Source organism: Schistocerca americana, chromosome 7 (assembly GCF_021461395.2).
Source record: "Schistocerca americana isolate TAMUIC-IGC-003095 chromosome 7, iqSchAmer2.1, whole genome shotgun sequence".
NCBI classification, from domain to species: domain Eukaryota; kingdom Metazoa; phylum Arthropoda; class Insecta; order Orthoptera; family Acrididae; genus Schistocerca; species Schistocerca americana.
This window is the reverse complement of record NC_060125.1, coordinates 64,214,695-64,236,871: the sequence shown is the minus strand read 5'-3', so window position 1 is coordinate 64,236,871 and position 22,177 is coordinate 64,214,695. Positions and strand designations below refer to the sequence as shown.

Genomic DNA, 22,177 nt, shown 5'->3' with positions numbered 1-22,177 from the left:
AAATGAATGTTATGCACCTATCGAGAATGCTTCAGCTACAAAGGATTTGCATACAAGGTAATCAGTCACTGAAACTGAACTGACTATAGCACCATGAGATGTAGATGATCCAGAGCCTATTTAGAAACTTTGCTGTTTTAAGCTTGATATGTGAGTAATGAGAACCTAGCCCCATACTTTACATATAAAAATGACCCTAGATTTACTTAAATTCAGTTTGTGTGAGGATTCTGTGGAATGTTACTATCACTTATAAAAGATATTTACCTGTATGTGTCAGTACATACACATTGTTTCCTGAATGGAAGGCATGGTTGAAATTCCCTTGCAAATACCTAAATCTTTCAGATATGGTTGTTATTGATGCTGTAGACAGATCAGTAGTTGAAGAGAGGGGAGAAATTTTGGGTGAAGTGGAAATGCTAACTCCAGCATGCCAGCTAGACTGTCAGATGAGGAGAAAAGAGTATTTCAGTGTTTTCTGAAAATGTCACTGGAATGTCAGGTAGTGAAATTCAGTTAGCCAAAACAATGGTGACGTTATTGAAGGCAAACATAGCTGCCTTTCGAATCCATGGTGGTAGTACCCTCACTAGCCCAAAGAGGAACCACAAAAAACTTGTGCTGCAAAAGAGGCTATTTTCTACAAAGAAACCAAAATTGTTATGCTCTCCCTGATGCAGGAGAAAGCTGCAATATCTTAGGAATGCTTCTGTGTAAAGAGTTGGCATGACAAATTTGCAGTCAGTTGGTGGTAATATTAAACCAATTGTTCATGTGCTCAGCTCTGTGGAGATTAGATCAACATGAGTATATATGTACAATGTCAGTTCAGTACCTGTCAGTATTATCTGAACTCTGATTTGAAATTTATTTGCAGAGCCCAAGAGTATGTACGATGTTACTGTGATGGAAGACAGTGGCACAACATGGAAGCAAGAAGTACAGCACATCACACCAGGTATGAGATGAGATGGTGAATTCCATGTAGTGCACTGCATGGCAATGCAGTGTGACTATTCTCTACATTCATATGTGCACAATGACACTTTTGTGTTCCAGTGTACTATGTCTACATCCTGATTTCAAATTTATTTGCAGGGCCTGTCATTGTGACGGTGGAGGAAGTAGATGCCATGTCATGGCAGCAAGAGTTGCTACACAGCACACCAGGTATGAGATGGAGGATACATGCAGTGCTCCGCATGACAGAGTGTTGTGATTCACCCTTCAGCAGCCGTAATTTATTTTCAAACAACTTTTTCCTTTTCATTACAAAGACAAAGCAATTCTAATAAGTTATTATAAGTTTAGGTTAATAGTGGAACCCCCATGCATTTTTCGTAGCTTATATGAAAATAACAGCTCAGTGGTAAAATGCCAGACTGCAAATTGAAAGGTCTTGGCTTAGATCCTCCTGTCAGTCCTATGATTTTTATCTGTCACTTCTTTCACCTCTGGCAATGTTTTGTTGTAAAAAAGGCCAAGTTGCACCATGATTCAGAGTATACATTAAACTGTAGGTTCCCCTAATCTGGCTGGGTAAGTCAGTTCAAAGATCGGAGTAAGGCAATGGCATACCACCTCCAGAACTTACAGTTGGTAGGATGGTTTGTGTCCCTCAGTGATACAGATAACTGTACCATAGGTGCAACCACATCAGAGGGGCATATGTTGAGAGACTAGACAACTGTGTGGTTCCTAAATGGGGTCACCAGCCTTTTCAGTAGTTGCAGGGGTAACTGTCAGGATGATTGACTGATCCGGCCTTCTAACATTGACCAAAACGGCCTTGCTGTGCTTTTACTGCAAATGGCTGAAAGCAAGGGGAAACTGCAGCATTACTTTTCCTTAGGGCATGCAGCTCTACTGTATGATGATGGCACCCGTTCAGATAAAATATTCTGGAGCTGAAACAGTCCCCTATTTGGATCTCCAGGAGGGGACTATTCAGGAGAATGTACTCATCAGGAGAAACAAAATTGGCCTTCTACGTGTCAGAGTGTGGAATGTTAGTTCCCTTAATTGGGCAGGTAAAGTAGAAAACTGAAAAAGGGAAATGAATAGGTTGACATTAGATATAGTGGGAATTAGTGAAGTTCTGTGGCAGCGGGAGCTGTACTTGTGGTCAGGTGAATTCAGGGTTATAAATTTAAAAGCAAATAGGGATAATGCAGAAGTTGTTTAATATGAACAACATAGTGAATGTATTATTGTAACCAAGATAAACATGAAACCCACACCCACCTTAATAGTACAAGTTTATGTGCCAACTAGCTCCTCAATGATGAAGAGATTGAAGAAATGTATATTTGAGATAAAAGAAATTATTCAGATTGTTATGGGAGATGAAAATTTGTGATGAAGGACTAGAATATGTCAGTACGTGATATAACAACAGAAAAGTAAAAACAGATAAAATAAAATGTTTATGAATCCTAAAAAGACGTCAAGCTATTGTGTAAATGCAACTAGCACTAAAACACCTCCCTCAGGGGGCTCGCCGCTCTTTGGCTCGTTCGTGCTGCGCTACCACAGGGCCCCAGTCTTTGCAATATCTTTTCTCTTCTATGCTGCATGCTCTTGCTGTTCTTTTTCCCCTCCCTTGGAGAACATGTCTGAGCTGTTTTTGGAAATGTATTCTGCATTTTCGGTAGTCAATATCAGCATATTCTCCGCTGTTCCTTTTTTATTTCTTCATTCACCTTCTACTAACCTTCCTCTGCTTCAGCATCTGGAGTTTCTCTTTTTCTTCTTCCTTCCTGTCCTCTCCTGAAGGCCGGCTCGTGCGTCTGATGTGTAATAGGTGACTGGGTAATGCGTAATTTCCAGCCCCGGGTCAACAGGTAGGGTTCGCACATACCCCCCTGGCACAGGCCAGGTCCAGGGAAGGATGATTGCTTGAGCTGCTACCTTCCCAAATTACCGATTATCTCAGGAGGTGTGACCTGAGGTGCGAACAATCACCTAAGGCAGATGTGACCCCTGCTGAAGGGGGCCTCCAGTTGGAAGGAGTGAGCCATCAGAGATGCTGACAATCATGGAGGATTTTCTCCCAATGAGCCAATCATCTTCCTTCACAGTCACTGGCTACGAAACGTAAATAGAATGAGGCTAATGATTCAAAGACCCTCCCAGCTGCACCAGGCTTCTTCATGGTTTCATGTACTGAAGACGGTTAGTCCTTCGCTACTATAAATCTGTTTATTATTCAGAAAGATGTTGATGTAGTTGCTGGCCCTATGAAATTGTGCTCTCATTTATGCAATGGCACTTTGCTACCATTTTCATCATTACAACCCATTCGAGAGTCCTGTCGACACCCAGCCAATGTGTAACCTGTGGTAGGGATCCTCACGAGGGCAATCGTCCATCTCCTCCTCCCCACTGCATCAACTGCAATGGCAGTGATGCCATCTCCCACGATTGTCCCGTGTATCTTGATGAACAGCCTCTCCAGGAGATGCGTGTGAAGGAAAAAGTACTTTACATGGTCGCTCGCAAGTTGTTGGGTAGTCGGAAACCCTGCATCCTACCATCTGGCATATAAAGTACTGTTCTTGCTACATCTCGCTCCACAAAGGACATGGCCACGCAGACATGCGACTTCAAATTTAGCACGCAACTGTGAAATCGCCAAGCGTCTTGATAGCGTCCCCGTCTCCCCTCCAACTGGGCAACACACCACCAAACTCTCACCTCATGTGGCAAAGTCACCAGCTACACAACTGGCAGCCCGGAAAGGACAGAATGAATACTCCTGTGAAGACTTCCCATGTTGTCTAGCCAGCCAACACCTAAGTCTTCCTCTGCTAACCAGAAAGGCTTGATGAAGTCAAACAAAGGCAAACAGTCATCTCCTTCGCCGACCCAAACATCCTCTTTGAGGGTGTCATCACATGATACCCTTGCCAGGCTGACCTCCGTGTCAGCAGTGTGCACTACCATCTCCTACCCCACCTCCGGGCACTCCCAAATAACAGAAGATTTTACTCCTCTCTGGCAACCTTCGATGAACAACATTTCCTCAGTTGCGATGACCAGGTGGAATATCTTACAAATGTTATCCTTACTGCTACAGAACATTCCGTTCCTCGCACTTCCTCTGTACCACACGGTGTCCTGGTCCCTTGGTGGACTGAGGCATGCTATGATGCAATTCACACACACAGTGACGTGCTCTCTTTGTTTTTAACCATCATCCTACGATGGAAAACTGTATTCATTATAAACAGATGTGTGCACAGTGTCATTGCGTTCTTCGGGATAGCAAAAAAGCCGGCTGTAGTTCATTCGCTAGTTCTTTTACAATTCCACCCCCTCTTCTGTCATGTGGGCCAACCTCTAACGGCTCTCTGGGACCAAGATCCATTCCCCAATTTCTGGCCTGACAATAGCAGACAATGTCATCACGGACCCTATTGTTATCTCCAACATCTAGGGCCACAATTTGCAGAGATCTCGAGCTCCTCCCACTATCACTCTGCCTTCCTCCATCAGAAACAAGCGGAGGAGGCTTGTGCGATACCCTTCTCTTTTCAGAATCATGAGTGCTCCAATGCCACCTTTACTATGAGGGAGTTAGCTTGTGCACTCAATTCATCCCGATCCTCCACCCCAGGGCCAGTCACTTTTCACATTCAGATGTTGCAGCTCCTTTCTCTTGTCGGCAGGCACTTTCTGCTTCATACGTACAACTGCATCAGGGCAGATACTGGGGTGAAGCCACTCTCATACCTGTACCTAATCACCGTAAGGACAAATGCCTTCCTTCTAGCTACCACTCTATTTCTCTCACCATCTGTGTTTGCAAGGTGATGGAATGTATGGTTCATGCCCGGCTGGTATAGTGGCTAGTCTCTCAGAATTTACTAACTACTGCACAGTGTGGATATCAAGCAAGCCATCTGCAGTTGAGCACTTCATCGCTTTGTCCACCCATGTCATGAATGATTTTCTGAAGAAATCCGAGACTGTGGTTATGTTTTTCGATTTGGAGGAAGCCTACATCTGTATTTTCTACATGTGGGGCTTCCATTGTCGCCTGCCCCATTTCCTTCAGGAATTTTTAAAACACCAAGTTTTCAAGGTACATTTGGGTTCTTTCTTGTCAGACACCTTTATCCAGGAAAATGTGTTCCTCGACCTTCATCCTCTTTGCTATCACCATAGACCATGTAATGGCTTGTCTTCTGCCGGGCATCTCCAACTCCCTTTCCGTCGACGATTTTGCGATCTATTGCAGTTCTACATGAACCTATCTCATTGAGCAGCATCTCGATCTTCTTTACTCGTGGAGCATTGACAATGGCTTTCATTTCCCCACTGGTAAACTGTTTGTATGAATTTCTGGCGGCGCAATTGGTTTATTCCACTGTCTTTACATCTGGGACCTGTTGCTCTTCAGTTTAATGAAACAACGAAATTCCTGGGGCTCATGCTCAATAGGAAACTTTCTTGGTCCTCCCATATGTCTTACATGGCAGCCCGCTGTATGTGGTCTCACAATGTCGTACATGTCCTCAATGGTACTTACTGGGTTGCAGATTGAACCACCGTCTTCCTCTTCTACTGGTCCCTTGTCTGTTCGAAACCAGACTATGGGTGTTTTGTTTGTGCATATGCATGTCTGTTCCTCTTACACTGTCTCAATACTATGCACCATCGTGTCATCTGTTTGGCCACTGGTGTCTTTTACACTAACCCGGTTGAGAGTTGGTATGCAGAAGTTGTCGAACTACTGCCATCCTACCTCCGTGACTTTCACCCAGCAGATATGCATGGCATTTGTCTGCCATGCGTGGCCACCCATCCTACGCCTTCTTCTTCGATGACTCCTTTGATCACCAGTATGGGCTGCATCCCTCTTCTGTTACCTCCTAGAGTTTGCTTTTGGCTCTTGCTCTGGCAGCTTAGCTTCATGCTACCTGCAACTTTCCCGGTGCGTGTAATCCCTTTACCACGTTGGCTTCGTGCAGTGACCCATATTTGCCTTGGCCTCCATTCGCTTCCTAAGGGCACTACTACTGCCTCGCTTTATCGCCTTCCGTCTCACGGCCTTCGCATGGAATTTCGTGATAATACCTTCGTGTACACTGATGACTCTTGGACTGAGTGTGATGTCGGGTGTGCCTTCGTCATTGGCACCAACATTTTTCAGTATCAGCTTCCAGAACACTATTCAGTATAGGAAAGCTCTTTACCCTGTAACAGGCCACACAATACATCGAGTGACTTAGGCTTTTCAGTTGTGTCATCTGCCCAGACTCTGTCAGTGCCCTTCAAAGACTCTGTGTTCTGCACAGCATCCATCTCTTAATGCATTGGGTCCAGGAAAGCTTTCATTAGCTCAGTCTTGATGGAGTCACTGTAATGTTTTTGTGGGTTCCTGGTCATGCCAGTCTGACAGGAAACGAGGCTGCCGATGCTGCTGCCAAGGTTGCAGTTCTTGAACCTCAGCCCACTAGTACTTACATTCCTCTGATGATCCCTGTGTTGCCGTCTGTCAGCAGGTGGTGTCATTTTGGCATCGTCACGGTCCTCCCTTAATGGGAACAAGCTCCAAGTTATTAAGCCTCTCACAATGGCTTGGCCCTCTCGCCATGAGACTATTTTAACTAGGTTGCATATAGGGCACTGCCTTTATAGCCTTTGCCATTTGTTAAGTGGTGCTCTCCCATCACTTCACGCACATTGCGCCCATCTTTCGACTGTCCACCATTTCCTGATGGAATGCCCTTTTTTTAACTGCTTATGTTCCCTGTCTGAGTTATCAGCCATTTTAGCCAACAACACGCAGGCTGTCTGCCACATTTTACTTTTTATCCATCGTAACAATATGGCAAAGGCCATTTAATTTTTAGTTATGGACCTCCATTTCTCTACGGCGTATTTTATAAACCTTCCTCCACACCCCTTCTCTTCCATCAGTTGGGATTGACGTCTAGTCATTTTTAACTCCTCTCTTCGTCTTCATGTTCTATGGTTTTGACGAAAGGGGGCCACTACAGCACAGAAATCAGCTTAATTTTTCAAGGACCTCCTTGACAGAATCGGAGTGACCTATTAGGAAACTCTCCACTGTAGATTTGAAAGAGCATGGATTACTGGTAAGATTTTTGAATGCTTTTGGTAGCTTATTGAAAACGGATGCAGCAGAATACTGCATGCTTTTCTGCACAAGATTCGAAGAAGTGTGATAGAAATGCAGATTGGATTTTCGCCTAGTATTAACTGAGTGATAGCAGCTAATTCTTGGGAATAAGCTGGTACTGTTAATAAGAAAACACAGTAAATAATACCATACTCTAACAGTTTCGGTGACTTGAGAAGCGGTGCAAAACTGGATTGCAAACTTCGCACCTCTCTCACTTCAGTTGACTTACTTGAAACGTTCAGCCGATCCTCTTCTCTGGATATGTGGTTGTGTCAACCTCCACAACTTCTTCTCTGAAGAAATAATGCTTGTTAGAGGAACTAAAAAAATACTCTCTCTCTCACTAGAAATAATTCGGTACCTCATACTTTCAGTTAGGCTCAGGTGTATATTTGTATCCACAAGTTTCACACAAGCATACAAACTCTAGCAAGTCAACTATGTCTGTAACCATTAGATACTATTAAATATAATCACAATCGCATGGTTGTAACAACTAAATAATTTGTAGATGTCACATGCGCCTTGCTTCGATCAGAGCTAAGACATGAAGTAGGTTAGAAGTCTATAGTCAATTGCTCACTTCTGTTTTTCTACAATAATCACTTTCACTAACACATTAAAAAATACTACTTAATTATTCCTTGTACTTTTCATCACAGCTTCTGTGGTGCTGGCGGCAAACATTTTTCGGCATCATTGAACCACTGTGCTTACAGTCTTCTCATAACAAACTTCTAACTTGCACACAGAAACGGGTGGCACAGTATATATGCTTACCCTTGTCCACACTCATACTTAAAATGTTGGGTGTTCGAGATGGTGGAAGGCCGAGTGTCTAGAATTTACACCAAAATTCTCGAGGCACTACAATACATCACAAGCAAATGTCAATCAGCAAAGTAGACTAGTTTTTGTGTGGACTATCATTTACTTCAGATACTGTTCTAATGATAATAACAGCAGCATTAAGTCTTTGAACTAGTTCCTGAACATGATTTTTCCATGATGGTTTGCTATCTGAACACCTACATATTTGAACTGTTCAATCTCACTAATCATATTCCCATTCTGTCTAATGAAAATGTCAGGTTTTGTTGAATTGTGTGTTGGAAACTGTAAAAACTGAATCTTGTTGTGATTTAGCATCAGTTTAATGACTACAAGCCATGAACTTATATCTTGAACTGAACTACTTGAAACTGTGTGAACATTACACACAATGTCCTTTACTTCCAAGCTAGTCTCATCAGCAAACAGAAATATTTTAGAATAACATGTGATACTAAAACACTTATAATTAATGTAAATAAGGAACGGGAGTGGCCCTAGCAGTTATCCCTGGGGCACCCTCCTTTAACCATGCCCCACTCAGACCCCACATTATTGCCATTCTCAATACTATGGAGAATGACCTTTTGCTGTCCTTAAAGTAATAGGTGAACCAATTCTGAGCTGCTCCCTGTATTCCATAATGGTCCAACTTCTGGAGCAATATTTTGTGATCATCACTAACATGTGGTTTAAGAATCATGAAAGAAAGTTGTATGCATAGAAGAGACATGAAGACATTAGAAGGTTTGAGATTGATTATACAAGGTGTTCAAAAAAGGTGTTGAATTCTTTGAGAGGTCATATTAGTCACCAGAACAAGAAAAATAAGTCCAACAAAAAAAGGGTCTGGAGACGAATACTTTCTGAGACAAACGTGTTTTATGGGAAGGGTTGCACAATGCCATGTTGTAGATATTAGCGTAGTCATTGCATTGGCACTCTGTCAAATGTGTCAACGAGGTATTATGTCGTCTTACTCACAGTACTCTACCTACTAATAGGTGGCCTGCAGTCAGCTGTGTGGTTGGAGTTGTGTTGTTGGCTACATTAGTTTTCATCATATTTGGGTGCCTTATTGTACAGTACTATCAACCTTAGGTATGTGTCATAGTGTTTTACCTTATTCCAAACATGGTTTTATCTCTGTGTTTACTGTTATTGTGGTGTTTGTGTTTACAAATGGTGTAGTGCATTTACATTTTTCTCTTCTACCTCTTGTTAGCATGTTAGCAATGGAAGCTTATTAGTCAACAAATGAAATGCTGGATAGCAATATTCTGCTACGGTTTATCAAATGGATGTAGTCTTTGAGCCCATGCCCTCTATCCTGAAAAATATCCACCATGTAGAGTACTCTCTGATAAGCTGTTCAGCAGACTTTTCCAGCATCTGCGGGACACAGGTACGCTTGCACATCGGAAGACCAACAGTGGAAGGCCTCACACAGTCTGTGTGCCTGACATGAAGAATCGTGTGCTACCTTTGGTGGAAGAAACCCCTGGGACCAGTGTGCGATGATTAGCAGCAACAGAAGGCTTTTCTCACTTTTTTACATGGGGTACTTCATGAACAATTGCTGCACCCTTATCATTTACAGCATGCTCACACTCTAAGGCCACAGGATCATCGTGTCAGATGGCGGCTATGTCAGTGGCTGTTGCAGGAGTGTGCCACAGATCCACTGTTCACATCCAAGATTTTTTTTTTTTACCAAAGAGGCAGGGTCCACAAGAGATGTTGTGAATTTCCATAACCAGCATATATGGTCAGGTGTAAGTGGGCAAGAAATTCAGAAAAGACCGCATCAGCACCAATTCTCAATTAACATATGGGCAGACATATTTGGCGATAGATTAATAGGGCCATACGTGCTACCACAAAGGTTAACAGGAGAGAATTGCTGTGCCATTGCAGCAACGAATACAAATGTGGTTCATGTGTGATGGCACACTAGCACACATTACAATGTGCACAAGCATCTGATGCAGACATTTCAGGTCTGCTGGATTAGACAGAGGGCCCCACACCTTGGCCAGCCTCTTCTCCAGACTTCAGTCAGGTAGACTTTTGGTTATGGGGACACTTGACAGAATTGGTCTGCGATACACCAATCACCAATCTGCAGACACTAGAGGGTCATGTCTCCAATGCATGCCGGCAAGTACAACAAAGAAGTCATTTTTTATGCTGGATGGCAAAAGGGTGCATTGTCATGAATGGATGTCACATTGTACACCTCCTGTAAATACGTGTTTATTGCAGAAAGTATGCATTTCACGACCAGTTTTCATTGGGCTTATTTTTCTCCTCCACCTCTCAAAGTATTATAGACATTTTTTAACACCTTCTATAACAGTAAGACAGAGATTCCAGAACAAGATTTTAAATTTTAAGATATTTCCAGGACCAGATGGGGACTCTGGCCACAGTTTATTGGCTATGAACTGTAGATTAAATCTAAAGAAATTGCAAAAAGGTAGGAAATTAGGGAGATGGGACCTGGATAAGTTGAAATAGCCAGTGGTTGTTCAGAGGACCAGAGGTATCATGGGGCAATGACTGATTAGAACAGGGGAGAGGAGTATGGTAGATGATGAATGGGTGGCTTTAAGAGAGGGAGTAGTGAAGGCAGCAGAAGATCAAGTAGTTAAAAAAACAAGGCATAGTAGAAATCCTTGGATAAAGCAGGAGATATTGAATTTAACTGATGAAAGAAGAAAATATAAAAATGTACCAAGTAAAGCAGATGAAAGAGAGAACAAACATTAGAAAATGAGATTGACTGGAAGTGCAAAATGGCTAGACAGTGATGGCTAGAGGACAAATATAAGGATGTAGAAGCATATATCAGGACAGGAAAAGGTAGATACAGCCTACAGGAAAATTAAAGAGGCCTTTGGAAAAAGAGAGCACAGGTGTAAAACCAGTCCTAAATAAAGAAGGGAAAACTGAAAGGTGAAGGAGTATATGGAGGATGTGAACAAGGAAGATGAACTTGCAGGCAATATTTTAGGAATGGAAGAGGACATAAATGAAGAGGAGATGGGAGATATGATACTGTGAGAAGAATTTGACAGAGCACTGTAAGACCTAAGTCAAAAAAAGGACCCAGGAGTAGTCAGAACTATTGATAGCCTTGGGAGAGCCAGCCATGACAAAACTCTTCTGTCTGGTGTGCAAGGTGTATGAGACAGGCAAAATACCATCAGACTGAAAGAAAAATGTAGTAATTTCAATTCCATAGAAAGCATTTGCTGACAGGCTGAATATTATTGAACTATCAGTGTAATAAATCATGGTTGCATAATACATGAACTTTTTACAGAAGAATGGAGAAACTGGTAGAAGCCGACTTCAGGGAATATCAGTTTGGATTCCAGAGAAATGTGGTCACATCCAACTTATCTTCTAAGCTGGTGTTAAGGAAAGGCAAGCTTACATTTATAGCATTTGTAGACTTAGAAAAAGTGTATGAACTAGTATACTGGAATACTCTCTTTGAAACTCGGAAGGTAGCAGGAGTTAAATACAGGGAGCAACAAACTATTTATAACTTGTACAGAAACCAGATGGTAGATGTAATTGCCAAGGGGCAGCAGTGGTTGAGAAGGGAGTGGGACAGGGGGGTAGCCTATCCCCAACGTTATTAAACTGTATGTTGAGCAAGCAGTAAAGGAAACCAAAGAAAAATTTGGAGGAATTACAGTTCAGGAAAAAGAAATAAACACTGCGAGGTTTGTCAATGCCACTGCAATTCTGTCAGGCAGCAAACAACTTGGAAGAACAATTGAATGGACTGGACAGTGTCTTGAAAGATGGATATAAAATGAACATCAACAAAAGCAAAACAAGGATGATAGAATGTAGTTGAATTAAATCAGATGATGCTAAAGGAATTAGATTAGGAAACGAGGCGCACTTAAAGTAGTAGATGAGTTTTGCTATTTGGGCAGCAAAATACCTAATTATGCCTGAAGTAGAGAGGATGTAAAATATAGACTGGCAATGGCAAGAAAATATTTCTGAATAAGAGAAATTTAATGTCGAATACCGATTTAAGTGTTTGGAAGTCTTTTCTGAAAATATTTGTATGAAGTTTAACAGTGTATGGTAGTAAAACATCGACAATGAACAGTTTAGACAAGAAGAGAATAGAGGCTTTTGAAATGTGGTGTTACAGAAGAATGCTGAAAATTAGATAGGTAGATCACATAACTAATGAGGAGGTACTGAACAGAATTAAGGATAAAAGAAATTAGTGCCACAACCTGCTTAGGAGGAGGAGTCAGTAAGACACATTCTGAGACATCAAGCGATCACCAATTTAGTGCTGGAGGGAAGTGTTGGGGTAAAAATCATAGAAGGAGATCAAGAGATGAATACAGTAAGTGCATTTAGAAGGTAGTACCCCCCAGGGGGCTTGTGATTCTTTCATGAGTTCGTGCATGGCGCACATGGTGCCCCAAGCTATTTCAGCCCATTCTTCCTGCCCTGGCTGCATTTCCTCCACCCTGCCCCTCCCTCCCTATCCTCATTCCTTCCACACTATCCCCTCCTTCTCTCTTTTCGGTGTTCTGATTTATGTTGACCTGACTATCCACCTGGTTCCCTGTATTGCTTGCAGTTTTGTTCATCCTGCCAGTTTTTTTTCATCCTTTTTGGCATTTAGGTCCCCACTTGAGGTTTGACCTCCACTTCTAAATTTTCTGTTCTTAGTGTGAGCCATCTGGGAACAACTCCCTCCGTAGCGTGTATGGCTAGGTAACCAACAAGTGTAGCCAGTCCGTGTGATAGGTCTGTAGTGTACCCATCTGGCTAAGCCCACTGACAACACAGGGATCACACTACTGATACCTGAGCTGTCCCCTCCCTATGTATGCAAAGGAGTGGTTGCTTGTCTTCCTGGAGCATTGGAAATCCTAGCAACAGCCGTCATGCCAGGTGGCCCTTGCTGTGGCTGGGTGACGCCCATGGGGAGAGCCCCCAATCAGAATGGGTGGTATCAGGGCAGAAGCTTGACACATGAAGCATACCAAGCTGCAAAAATCTGGCCAGTCTCAAATGGCTGTCTCTTCGAATGATTAAGGATCTGCGAATGCTGCTTCGTATGACCCGGCAGCTTTCTCTTCCTGGACTACATCATGGGACTAGGCCAGGCTCGCCTCATGGAAGAAAAACTTTGTCCACTACCTGGTCTGTACTAGGATGGATGGGGAGACATTCACTGTCACGAGGCCATTGTTTTCTGTGTTGAATATCAAGTGCAAGTTTGGTAAAGTGTAGTTTCTCAGGTAGATGCAGTCGGGTTCCCTGTTAATGAAAGCTGCTTCTTTTGTGAACCCCCGTCGCCAGTTTTGTAAAGGCCTTTTCGCTACTGCTGTGGAGGCTGAGTTGCCACTGTAGTTGCGGTAGATAGAGTTTGAGTTTGTGAAATGGCTTCTTGTGCAGTACACCGCTAAGACAATTTCTCCTTCCCACTATTGCACAGCTATGCCCCAGGGTCAAGTAACAGGATAGGAGGACAAAGGTTCTACAACACTCCAACAAGTTAGTTACAGAGACACACAAATGAGTTACAAAGGTTTACTTATCTTTGAGATTAGTTTAAATATTGAGTCTGCAACACTGCTTGGAATAGAACACAAAAAAAGGCCCTCAATAGCTAAGTGCAAATAATCATAGGTAACTTTCACAGTACATAGCAAATGCAATTTACAACTGTGTGTTCACTTCTAAAGTGTCCACTAAATGATGTCCGCTGTCTAAGGCAGCCCTGGATGATGATGATGATGAATAAGCAAGTAGGCAAGAGCTGCTCTTCTGTCTTCCGAGTAGGCTTCTGTCCGTTGTCCAGTCATTGGCGCATTGTTCTCAGTCTACAATTGGCCAAGATGAAGTCGATATCTTTATTCTCAGCGGTGGTGGAACTTGTGCAAGTGGCAAGTCTCTATGGCACTGGCACCAACTCGCATCTTTGCGCCTGTGATGCTTTTGCCCTGGCTGTGCCTTGTTCGGAAGACACAGCATCATCTGCCACCCAGTCTGCAGCCTTTATTGCTGTGTTCCCCTTGACGATGCCCCTGCGTCTGCTACACCTCACCAGTCTCTGAATATGGTCCAGGGAGTGATTTTTCATAGGGATCTCATCCTCCAAACTGATGAGGAACCCCAGACTAATCTGGAGTGATGTGGCATTCATTTTGTTCGATGTAGAGGGGTTGCAAAGACAACTGTACCAATACCATAACCTTCGTTCCCCCCTGCGGGTTCGGGGGTAAGGATAGGCCCGCGGTATTCCTGCCTGCCGTAAGAGGCGACTAAAAGGAGTCTCAAATGTTTCGGCCATATGTGATGGTCCCCTCTCGTGTTTGACCTCCATCTTTCTAAACTGTTCCGAAGAGCGAGCCAATTGGGGAAGGGCGCCTTACTTGGTGCATTGTGTCCATCTTGCGTTGAGAACTTTCGCCAGCTTATTCGTCGTTGCATTGCAGTCCTGCCCGCTCTCCATCTCTTGGGCATGGATCCGTTCCTGCGTGCACTTTCCGCCATGCGATGAGCAATGCCAGTTTCTGCACAGATGAAAACCATGGACGACGTCTCACCTAAAATCCAGCACGGTAGCCAGGCCGTTGTGGTGGGGCTGCCATGTACCCTCTTGGTTGTAGCCCCCTGACAACACAGGAATCGCTCTACTGATGCCTGCGCCGTTAACTCCCCATGTATGCCAAGGAGTAGATGCCCATCTCCCTGGGGCATCGGGACTCCCGGCAATGGCCATCCTGCCAGGTGGCCTTTGCTGTGGCTGGGTGGCGCCCATGGGGAGAGCCCTTGGTCGGAGTAGGTGGCATCAGGGCGGGTGACCCGCAATGAAGCGTGGTACATCATCTCTCGCTGGCGGCCAGCCATCAGCAGTCTCTAAGCGTTTCAAAGCTCACTTTAAGGCTAATGTGTATGACTCCAAATCGTTCCCCTCCCTGGCCACACCATGGGAGGAACGAAAGGCTATGAATGAGAGCGAAAGATATTCGCCCCGGTATCTCGTATGTACCAGAGCTGATGGGGAATCGTTTGTGTCTGTGAAGCCTCAGTTCTTTGTCGAACATTTAGAGGACAAGTTCGGGGAGGTGGAGAGCTTGTCCAAAATGCGGTCAGGGTCAGTCTTAATCAAAACAGCATCCTCTGCCCAGTCACGAGCCTTGCTCGCTTGTACGAAGCTGGGGGATGTTTCTGTTACTATCACCCGACATAAAAGCTTAAATATGGTCCAGGGACTTATTTTTCACAGAGATCTCCTTTTACAGTCTGATGACGAGCTGCGCCAACTTAGAGCGACGAGGGGTCCATTTCGTCCGCCGCGTCCACCGGGGTCCGAGGGATCACCAAGTTGCCACCGGTGCCTTCATCTTGGCCTTCGAGGGTGACACGTTACCTGAGAAGGTCAAGGTGATGGTATACCGTTGTGATGTCAAGCCCTATATCCCTCCCCCGATGCTGTGCTTCAAGTGTTGGAAGTTCAGCCATATGTCTTCTCGCTGTGCTTCCAGCCTCATATGTCGCGATTGTGGTCGACCATCCCATCCTGATACTCCGTGTGCCCCGCCTCCCATCTGTGTCAACTGCGGGGAGCACCATCCCCCTTGCTCGCCGGACTGTAAGATTCTCCAGAAGGAGTGGAAAATAATGGAATACAAGACCCTGGATAGGCTGACCTACACTGAGGCTAAGCGTAAGTTTGAACGACTGCATCCAGTATGTATGATGTCCACTTATGCTGCCACTGTCGCTCCTGTTACAGTTCCTCTAGCTGCACCACACAACGTTAGCTCTCAGAGCCAGAGAACCACACCTGCCCCCTTGATGGTGGGGGGCCACTGCACTCCCTGTTGCTCCTGCTCCATCTACTTCAGGAGCAACGCCCACCCAACCATCGGGGACACCAGTTCGCCCTTCCCAGCCGGAGAAGCGTAAGACTTCTTCGGCTCCTGTTGCCAGGAAGGAGTCCCTTGGGGACCTACCTTCACAAGTTCCGACCGGTACGAAAGCAGACAGCCGCAAGTGGCTCAAACAACAACCGGTCCCTGGTCGTAGGGCCTCATGGTCGTCGTCCGTCCCTGAGACTGACCCAGTGAAGCTCTCCCAGCCTGAACGACCGAAGGCAGAGCGAAGTAAGCTGAAAAAGAAAAAGGTTCCCAAGAATCCTGACATTGCGGTGGCACCTGTCCCACCACTACCAACAAGCTCAGCGTCTGAGGACGAGGTCGAGATTCTGGCGTCTGCTGAAGACCTGGATCTCACCGGTCCCTCAGACGCCATGGATGTCACTCGTGCGGGTTCTGAATCGGAGGCAGCGAGTGAACAAGCGGCGTAAATTGTCTTCCTAGTCCCTTCACGCCTTCTCAGCCATGGACAATTTCATACTCCAGTGGAACTGCAGCAGTTTTTTCCACAATCTAGCCGAGCTCCGACAACTTATCAGCCTTCACCCTTTCTTCTGCATTGCACTTCAGGAAACTTGGTTTCCAGCAAAGCGCACCCCCGCCCTCCGTGGCTTTCGGGGTTATTATAAGAACCGGGCAGCTTATGAAAGGGTGTCTGGTGGCGTCTGCATATATGTCCTTAACTCTCTTCACAGCGAGTCTATCCCTCTACAAACAGCTTTAGAGGCTGTCGCTGTTCGGGTGTGGGCGCCACAGGCTGTTACCGTCTGCAGTCTTTACCTTCCACTGGATGGTGATGTCGCGCAGCATGTCCTGGCTGCGCTGACCGCCCAATTGCCGCCACCTTTCTTATTACTGGGCGACTTCAACGCCCAAACCCTCTGTGGGGTGGGTCAGTGGCGACAGGTCGAGGTGCCACCATTGAGCATTTATTGGCACAGCTCGATCTTTCACTGTTAAATGATGGTTCCTTCACACACTTCAGTGTGGCGCATGGCACGTACTCTGCCATTGACCTTTCGATCTGCAGCCCTAGCCTCTTACCGTCTGTCCAGTGGAGAGTGCATGACGACCTGTGTGGTAGTGACCACTTTCCGATCTTTCTGTCACTGCCACAGCGTCAGTCTTCTGGGTGCCCTTGCAGGTGGGCAATGAATAAGGCTGACTGGGACTTGTTCTCCTCCATTGCCGCTATTGGACCTCTCTCTAATGATGACATTGATGCGGTGGTTCAATCGGTCACCACCGGCATCATTACTGCCGCCGAATCTGCCATTCCCCGTTCTTCTGGGTCCCCTAGGCGGCGGACTGTGCCTTGGTGGTCGCCTGAGATCGCTGAAGCGATTAAAGATCACCGGCGGGCGCTACAGCGTCACAAGCGTCATCCATCCATAGACCACCTTATCGCCGTCAAACGGCTGCGTGCGCGAGCCCGCCTCCTTATCCGCCAAGGCAAGCAGGAGTGCTGGGAGCGGTATGTGTCCACCATTGGCCTCCATGTCACTCCATCGCAGGTCTGGGCCAAGATTCGACGCGTCTACGGCTATTGGACCCCTGTCAGCATCCCTGCGCTCTCACTGAATGGAGCAGTTTGTACTGACTCTGGCGTCATTGCAAACTGCTTGGCAGAACATTTTGCTATGACTTCCGCTTCTGCGAATTACCCCCAGGCCTTCCGCTCCGTTAAAGAGCGGATGGAGCATCGGAGCCTTTCATTTCGCACCCACCATCCAGAATCTTACAATGTTCCATTCAGTGAGTGGGAATTTCACAGTGCCGTAGCTGCTTGCCCTGATACCGCTCGTGGGCCAGATGGCATCCACTGTCAGATGCTGAAACACCTTTCAGTGGACTGCCAGCGACGGCTCCTCGACCTTTACAACCGTATTTGGGTCGAGGGTGAGTTTCCGTGAGCCAACGCTTGAATTGGGTACTGGAGTCATGGGGCCTTCTGGCTCCATCTCAGGGTGGGTTCCGTAAAGGCCACTCTGCCACCGACAATCTGGTGAGCCTGGAGTCGGCCGTCCGTACTGCCTTTGCCCGCCGTCGGCACCTGGTCGCTGTCTTTTTCGACATGCGGAAGGCGTACGATACGACATGGCGTCATCACATCCTTTCTACGCTTCATGGATGGGGTCTTCGCGGCCCTCTGCTGATCTTTATCCGCAATTTTCTGTCGTATCGTACCTTCCGCGTGCAAGTCGCAGCCTCATATAGTTCCTCCCACGTCCAGGAGAACGGTGTGCCACAGGGTTCTGTTTTAAGTGTCTGCCTGTTTTTAATAGCCGTTAACGGGCTCGATGCGGCTGTGGCAAATTCTGTCTCCACTTCCCTGTATGCTGACGACTTCTGCCTTTACTACAGCTCTACTGGCATTGCAGCTGTTGAACGTCAGCTCCAGGGCACTATCCGCAAGGCACAGTCTTGGGCTGTAGCGCACGGTTTTCAGTTTTCGGCTGCCAAGACCCGTGTTATGCATTTCTGCCGGCGCCGAACAGTCCATCCTGAGCCGCGGCTTTATCTTGCCGACGAACTCCTTGCTGTGGTGGAGACCCACAGGTTTTTGGGTGTAGTTTTTGATGCCCGGCTGACTTGGCTGCCTCATATTCGGCAGCTTAAACAGATGTGTTGCCGGCATTTGAATGCTCTGCGATGCCTGAGCCACACCAGGTGGGGAGCCGACCGATGTACTCTCCTACGGCTCTACCAGGCATTAATCCAGTCTCGTCTGGATTATGGGAGCTTGCCTTATGGCTCAGCATCCCCATCTGCGTTGCGGGTGCTGGACCCAATACTACACAGTGGGATCCGACTTGCCACTGGTGCCTTCCGCACCAGCCCCGTGGGCAGCATACTTGTGGAGGCAGGTGTCCCTCCACTGCGATTGAGGCGCCAACATTTACTGGCGGCTTATGCTGCCCATGTTTTTAGCTTGCCCGGGTATCCAAACTATCGTCTCCTGTTCCCGCAATCGGTCGTCCATCTGCCAGAACGTCGGCCCCGGTCAGGTTGTACGATCGCGTTCCGCGTCAAAGAGCTTCTCTCCGGGCTTAGGGTTTTCACAATTCCACCTCCTTTCCGGGCCACTTTGTGGACACCCCCATGGTGTGTTCCTCGCCCTTGCCTTCGGCTCGATGTGGCACAGGGCCCGAAGGACTCAGTCCCTCCGGAGGCGTTCCGCCGCCGCTTTCTTTCCCTCCTTGCAGTGTATCAGGGCTCTGGCATTGCGTACACTGATGGCCCGATGGTTGCTGCTCGTGTCAGTTATGCGCTTACTCTAGGGGACCATTCCGAACAATGTTCATTGCCGGCTGGCTGCAGCGTTTACACTGCTGAGCTGGTCGCCATCTTTTGTGCCCTAGAGTATATCCGCTCCTGCTCAGGTGAGTCCTTCGTTATCTGTAGCGATTCCCTGAGCAGTTTACGAGCTCTCGACCAGTGTTTCCCTCGTTCTCGTCTGGTGATGGCTATCCATGAGTCCCTGTATACTCTTGCATGTAGCGGCCGCTCTGTGGTCTTTGTGTGGACCCCAGGCCATGTTGGGATCCCCGGCAATGAGAATGTTGACTGCCTGGCGAAAGAGGCCACCAGTAAACCACCCCTGGAGATTGGCCTCCCGGCGACTGATTTGCGGGCACTATTACGCGCAAAGTTTTCGATTTCTGGGACACTGAATGGCGCATCCTGCCCGTGCCAAACAAACTCCGTCGTATCAAGGAGACGACGACTGTTTGGCGGTCATCCATGTGAGCCACCCGCAGGGACTCAGTCATCCTTTGTCGGCTCCGCATTGGCCACACCCGACTGACGCACAGTTATTTACTGTGTCGTGAGGATCCACCTCTTTGTCGTTGTGGGGCGTCCTTGACAGTGGTCCATATTCTGTTGGAGTGCGCCCTTTTAACTGTGCTCAGGCAGACTTTTGCGCTGCCTGATACGCTCCCTGCGCTTTTAACTGACGACTCTGCCATAGCGGACTTAGTTTTGCGTTTTATTCGGGCAGGGGGATTTTATCGCTTAATGTAAATGTGTGTGTTTTTTGTGTTGATTCTGGCCTATGGCCTACGATTTTAGTCTGCTTTTTTAATGCGTTTCTCGGTGGTTGGCTTTTCCCTTTTTTCTCTATGGTTGGCCAACCACTGTCACACTCGGTTTGATTTTAATTTGTTTTGCCTGTTCTTTGTCGGAGTATTTCTCGTCCTGTGTCGTCTGCCGTCTTTCCTGTTGTCCGTTTTTTTTTTTTTTTCACCTCTTTGGGTGATTTTAGTTATTTTTGGAAAAAGGGACCGATGACCGTCGCAGTCTGGTCCCTTTGATCCCCCAAACCAACCAACCATAACATTCGTTCTGGCTTTTGAGGACGTACCCTTCAAGAGGAGGTCAAGGTTTTGTGCTGCAGATGTGATGTGAAGCTGCACGTCCCACCATCCATGAGGTGCTTTCGGTGCTATTGGGCATATGTCTTCCTGCTGTATGCTGGACCCTCTGTCTGGGGACTGTGGCCACCCATTCCATAAGGGATGCCTTTGCATTCTGCCACCCGCATGTCAACTGTCGTGACTGCCATTCTCCATGCTTGCGAGATTGCCCAGTTTACAAGAAAGAAAAGAAGATCCAAGAGTACAAGTCCCAGGATCGTCTATCTTATGCTGATCTCTCCAAAAATATGACTGCCTCCACCCAATATTGGTTTCTTCCACTTTTGCCCCTGTTAAATCCTTTCCCCCTCCTACCTCAGCCCTGTCCCCTCTCATCTCCCCCTCCTCTGCAGTCCTCTCGCTCTCGCATCTGTGTGCTGCTCCCCCTCCCTGGCCAAAGAAGTGCCCTCCTTCTTCAGTGTGTGCTGGTGGTGGGGCTAGCCCCCTGGACCTCCTCTCCTCGGCATCTCTCAGGCAGGATAAGTCCCAGGACAAGCCTTCTCCCAGGGTCTCTGGAGGTGCCGTCTCCCCCTCGCAATTTGAGTCTGACATGTTATTTGTGGCTGTCACACTATTCTCGTTGGTGACAACCACTCACCTAGTTACATGACATCTCCTCAGGTTCTTTACATATAACCTGGACTGTCGCGTCTGCAGCTCGTGATCTCGTGGTCGCGTTCTCACTTCCCGAGAACAGGTCCCGGGTTTGATTCCCGGCGGGGTCAGGGATTTTCACCTGCCTCAAGATGACTGGGTGTGAGCACAGGGTCCCGGGTTCGATTCCCGGCAGGGTCAGGGATTTTCACCTGCCCCAAGATGACTGGGTGTTTGTGTTGTCCTCATTATTTCATTATCATTCATGAAAGTGGCGAGATTGGGCTGAGCAAAGGTTTGGAATTTATATGGGTGCTGATAACCACACAGTTGAGCGCCCCACAAACCAATCATCATCATCATCATCATCATCATCATCATCATCATCATCTGGACTCTTGCCACACAGTAATCCGGTAGAACTGTGACAGATATTATCGTCACCTACTGGAAATACGAAAACTTGTTTCCTTTTATCCTGTGTTCTGTCTGTCTTCAAGAAATGCACTTCCATGATGACCACTCTCCAACATTTCAGGGTTATTGGGCATTCTGTCAGTATTGTGTGTGTCTCGTCATAGCACCTGGAGGAATCAGTACTTTGGTTCGGACCAATGTCATCAGTGAATGGATCCCCCCCCTTATACCAACCTACAAGCAATAGCGGTATGAGTGCAAATGACCCCAGCAATAACCATTTGCATTATCTACCTCCCTCCAATTAGATCACTTCCTTACATTGATCTGCCTATTTTAATACAGCAACTCCCATCCCCCTACCACCTCCTCGGGGACTTCAATGCGCACCACCCCATGTCGAGGGAGAGCCACTTCAATTAGTAGGGGTCTTCTAATTGACCAACGTATAACAGACTTTGATTTGTCTCTTGTCAGTGACGGTTCCCCTACCCACTTCAGTACTGCTCATAGCACATTTTCTGCTATCGATCTCATGATCTCCTCTGCTGCTCTCGTGGCTTCCCTACATTGTTCATCCCATGATGATCTTTGTGATAATGATCAGGGTCCTATCCTGCGGGTGCTCTCTTGCGGAACACATTATGACACACTTTGCAACACATTGGCATTCTCTTCCTATCCTCATGACACTGCCTCAGGTCTGGATTCCAGCTATAACCAGATGATCCAACACTTGAACAGTACCCAGAGGCAACATCACCTCTGGGTGTTCAACTGCATTTGGCTCATTGGTGCCTTCCCCTTGCAATGGCAAGAGA

The 22,177-nt window shown here is 46.6% G+C and overlaps 1 protein-coding gene across 3 annotated transcripts in view; it reads left to right on the top strand.

The window, feature by feature from the left end:
• LOC124622101 (zinc finger protein Xfin-like) overlaps window positions 1-22,177 on the top strand; it is a 76,780-nt gene that overhangs the window by 10,233 nt on the left and 44,370 nt on the right. For all 3 annotated transcript variants that reach the window (XM_047147703.1, XM_047147704.1, XM_047147705.1), the window contains exons 4-5: window positions 881-961; window positions 1,102-1,173. In XM_047147703.1, the coding sequence (XP_047003659.1) occupies window positions 881-961; window positions 1,102-1,173 (153 nt within the window). The remainder of the gene's footprint in view (window positions 1-880; window positions 962-1,101; window positions 1,174-22,177) is intronic.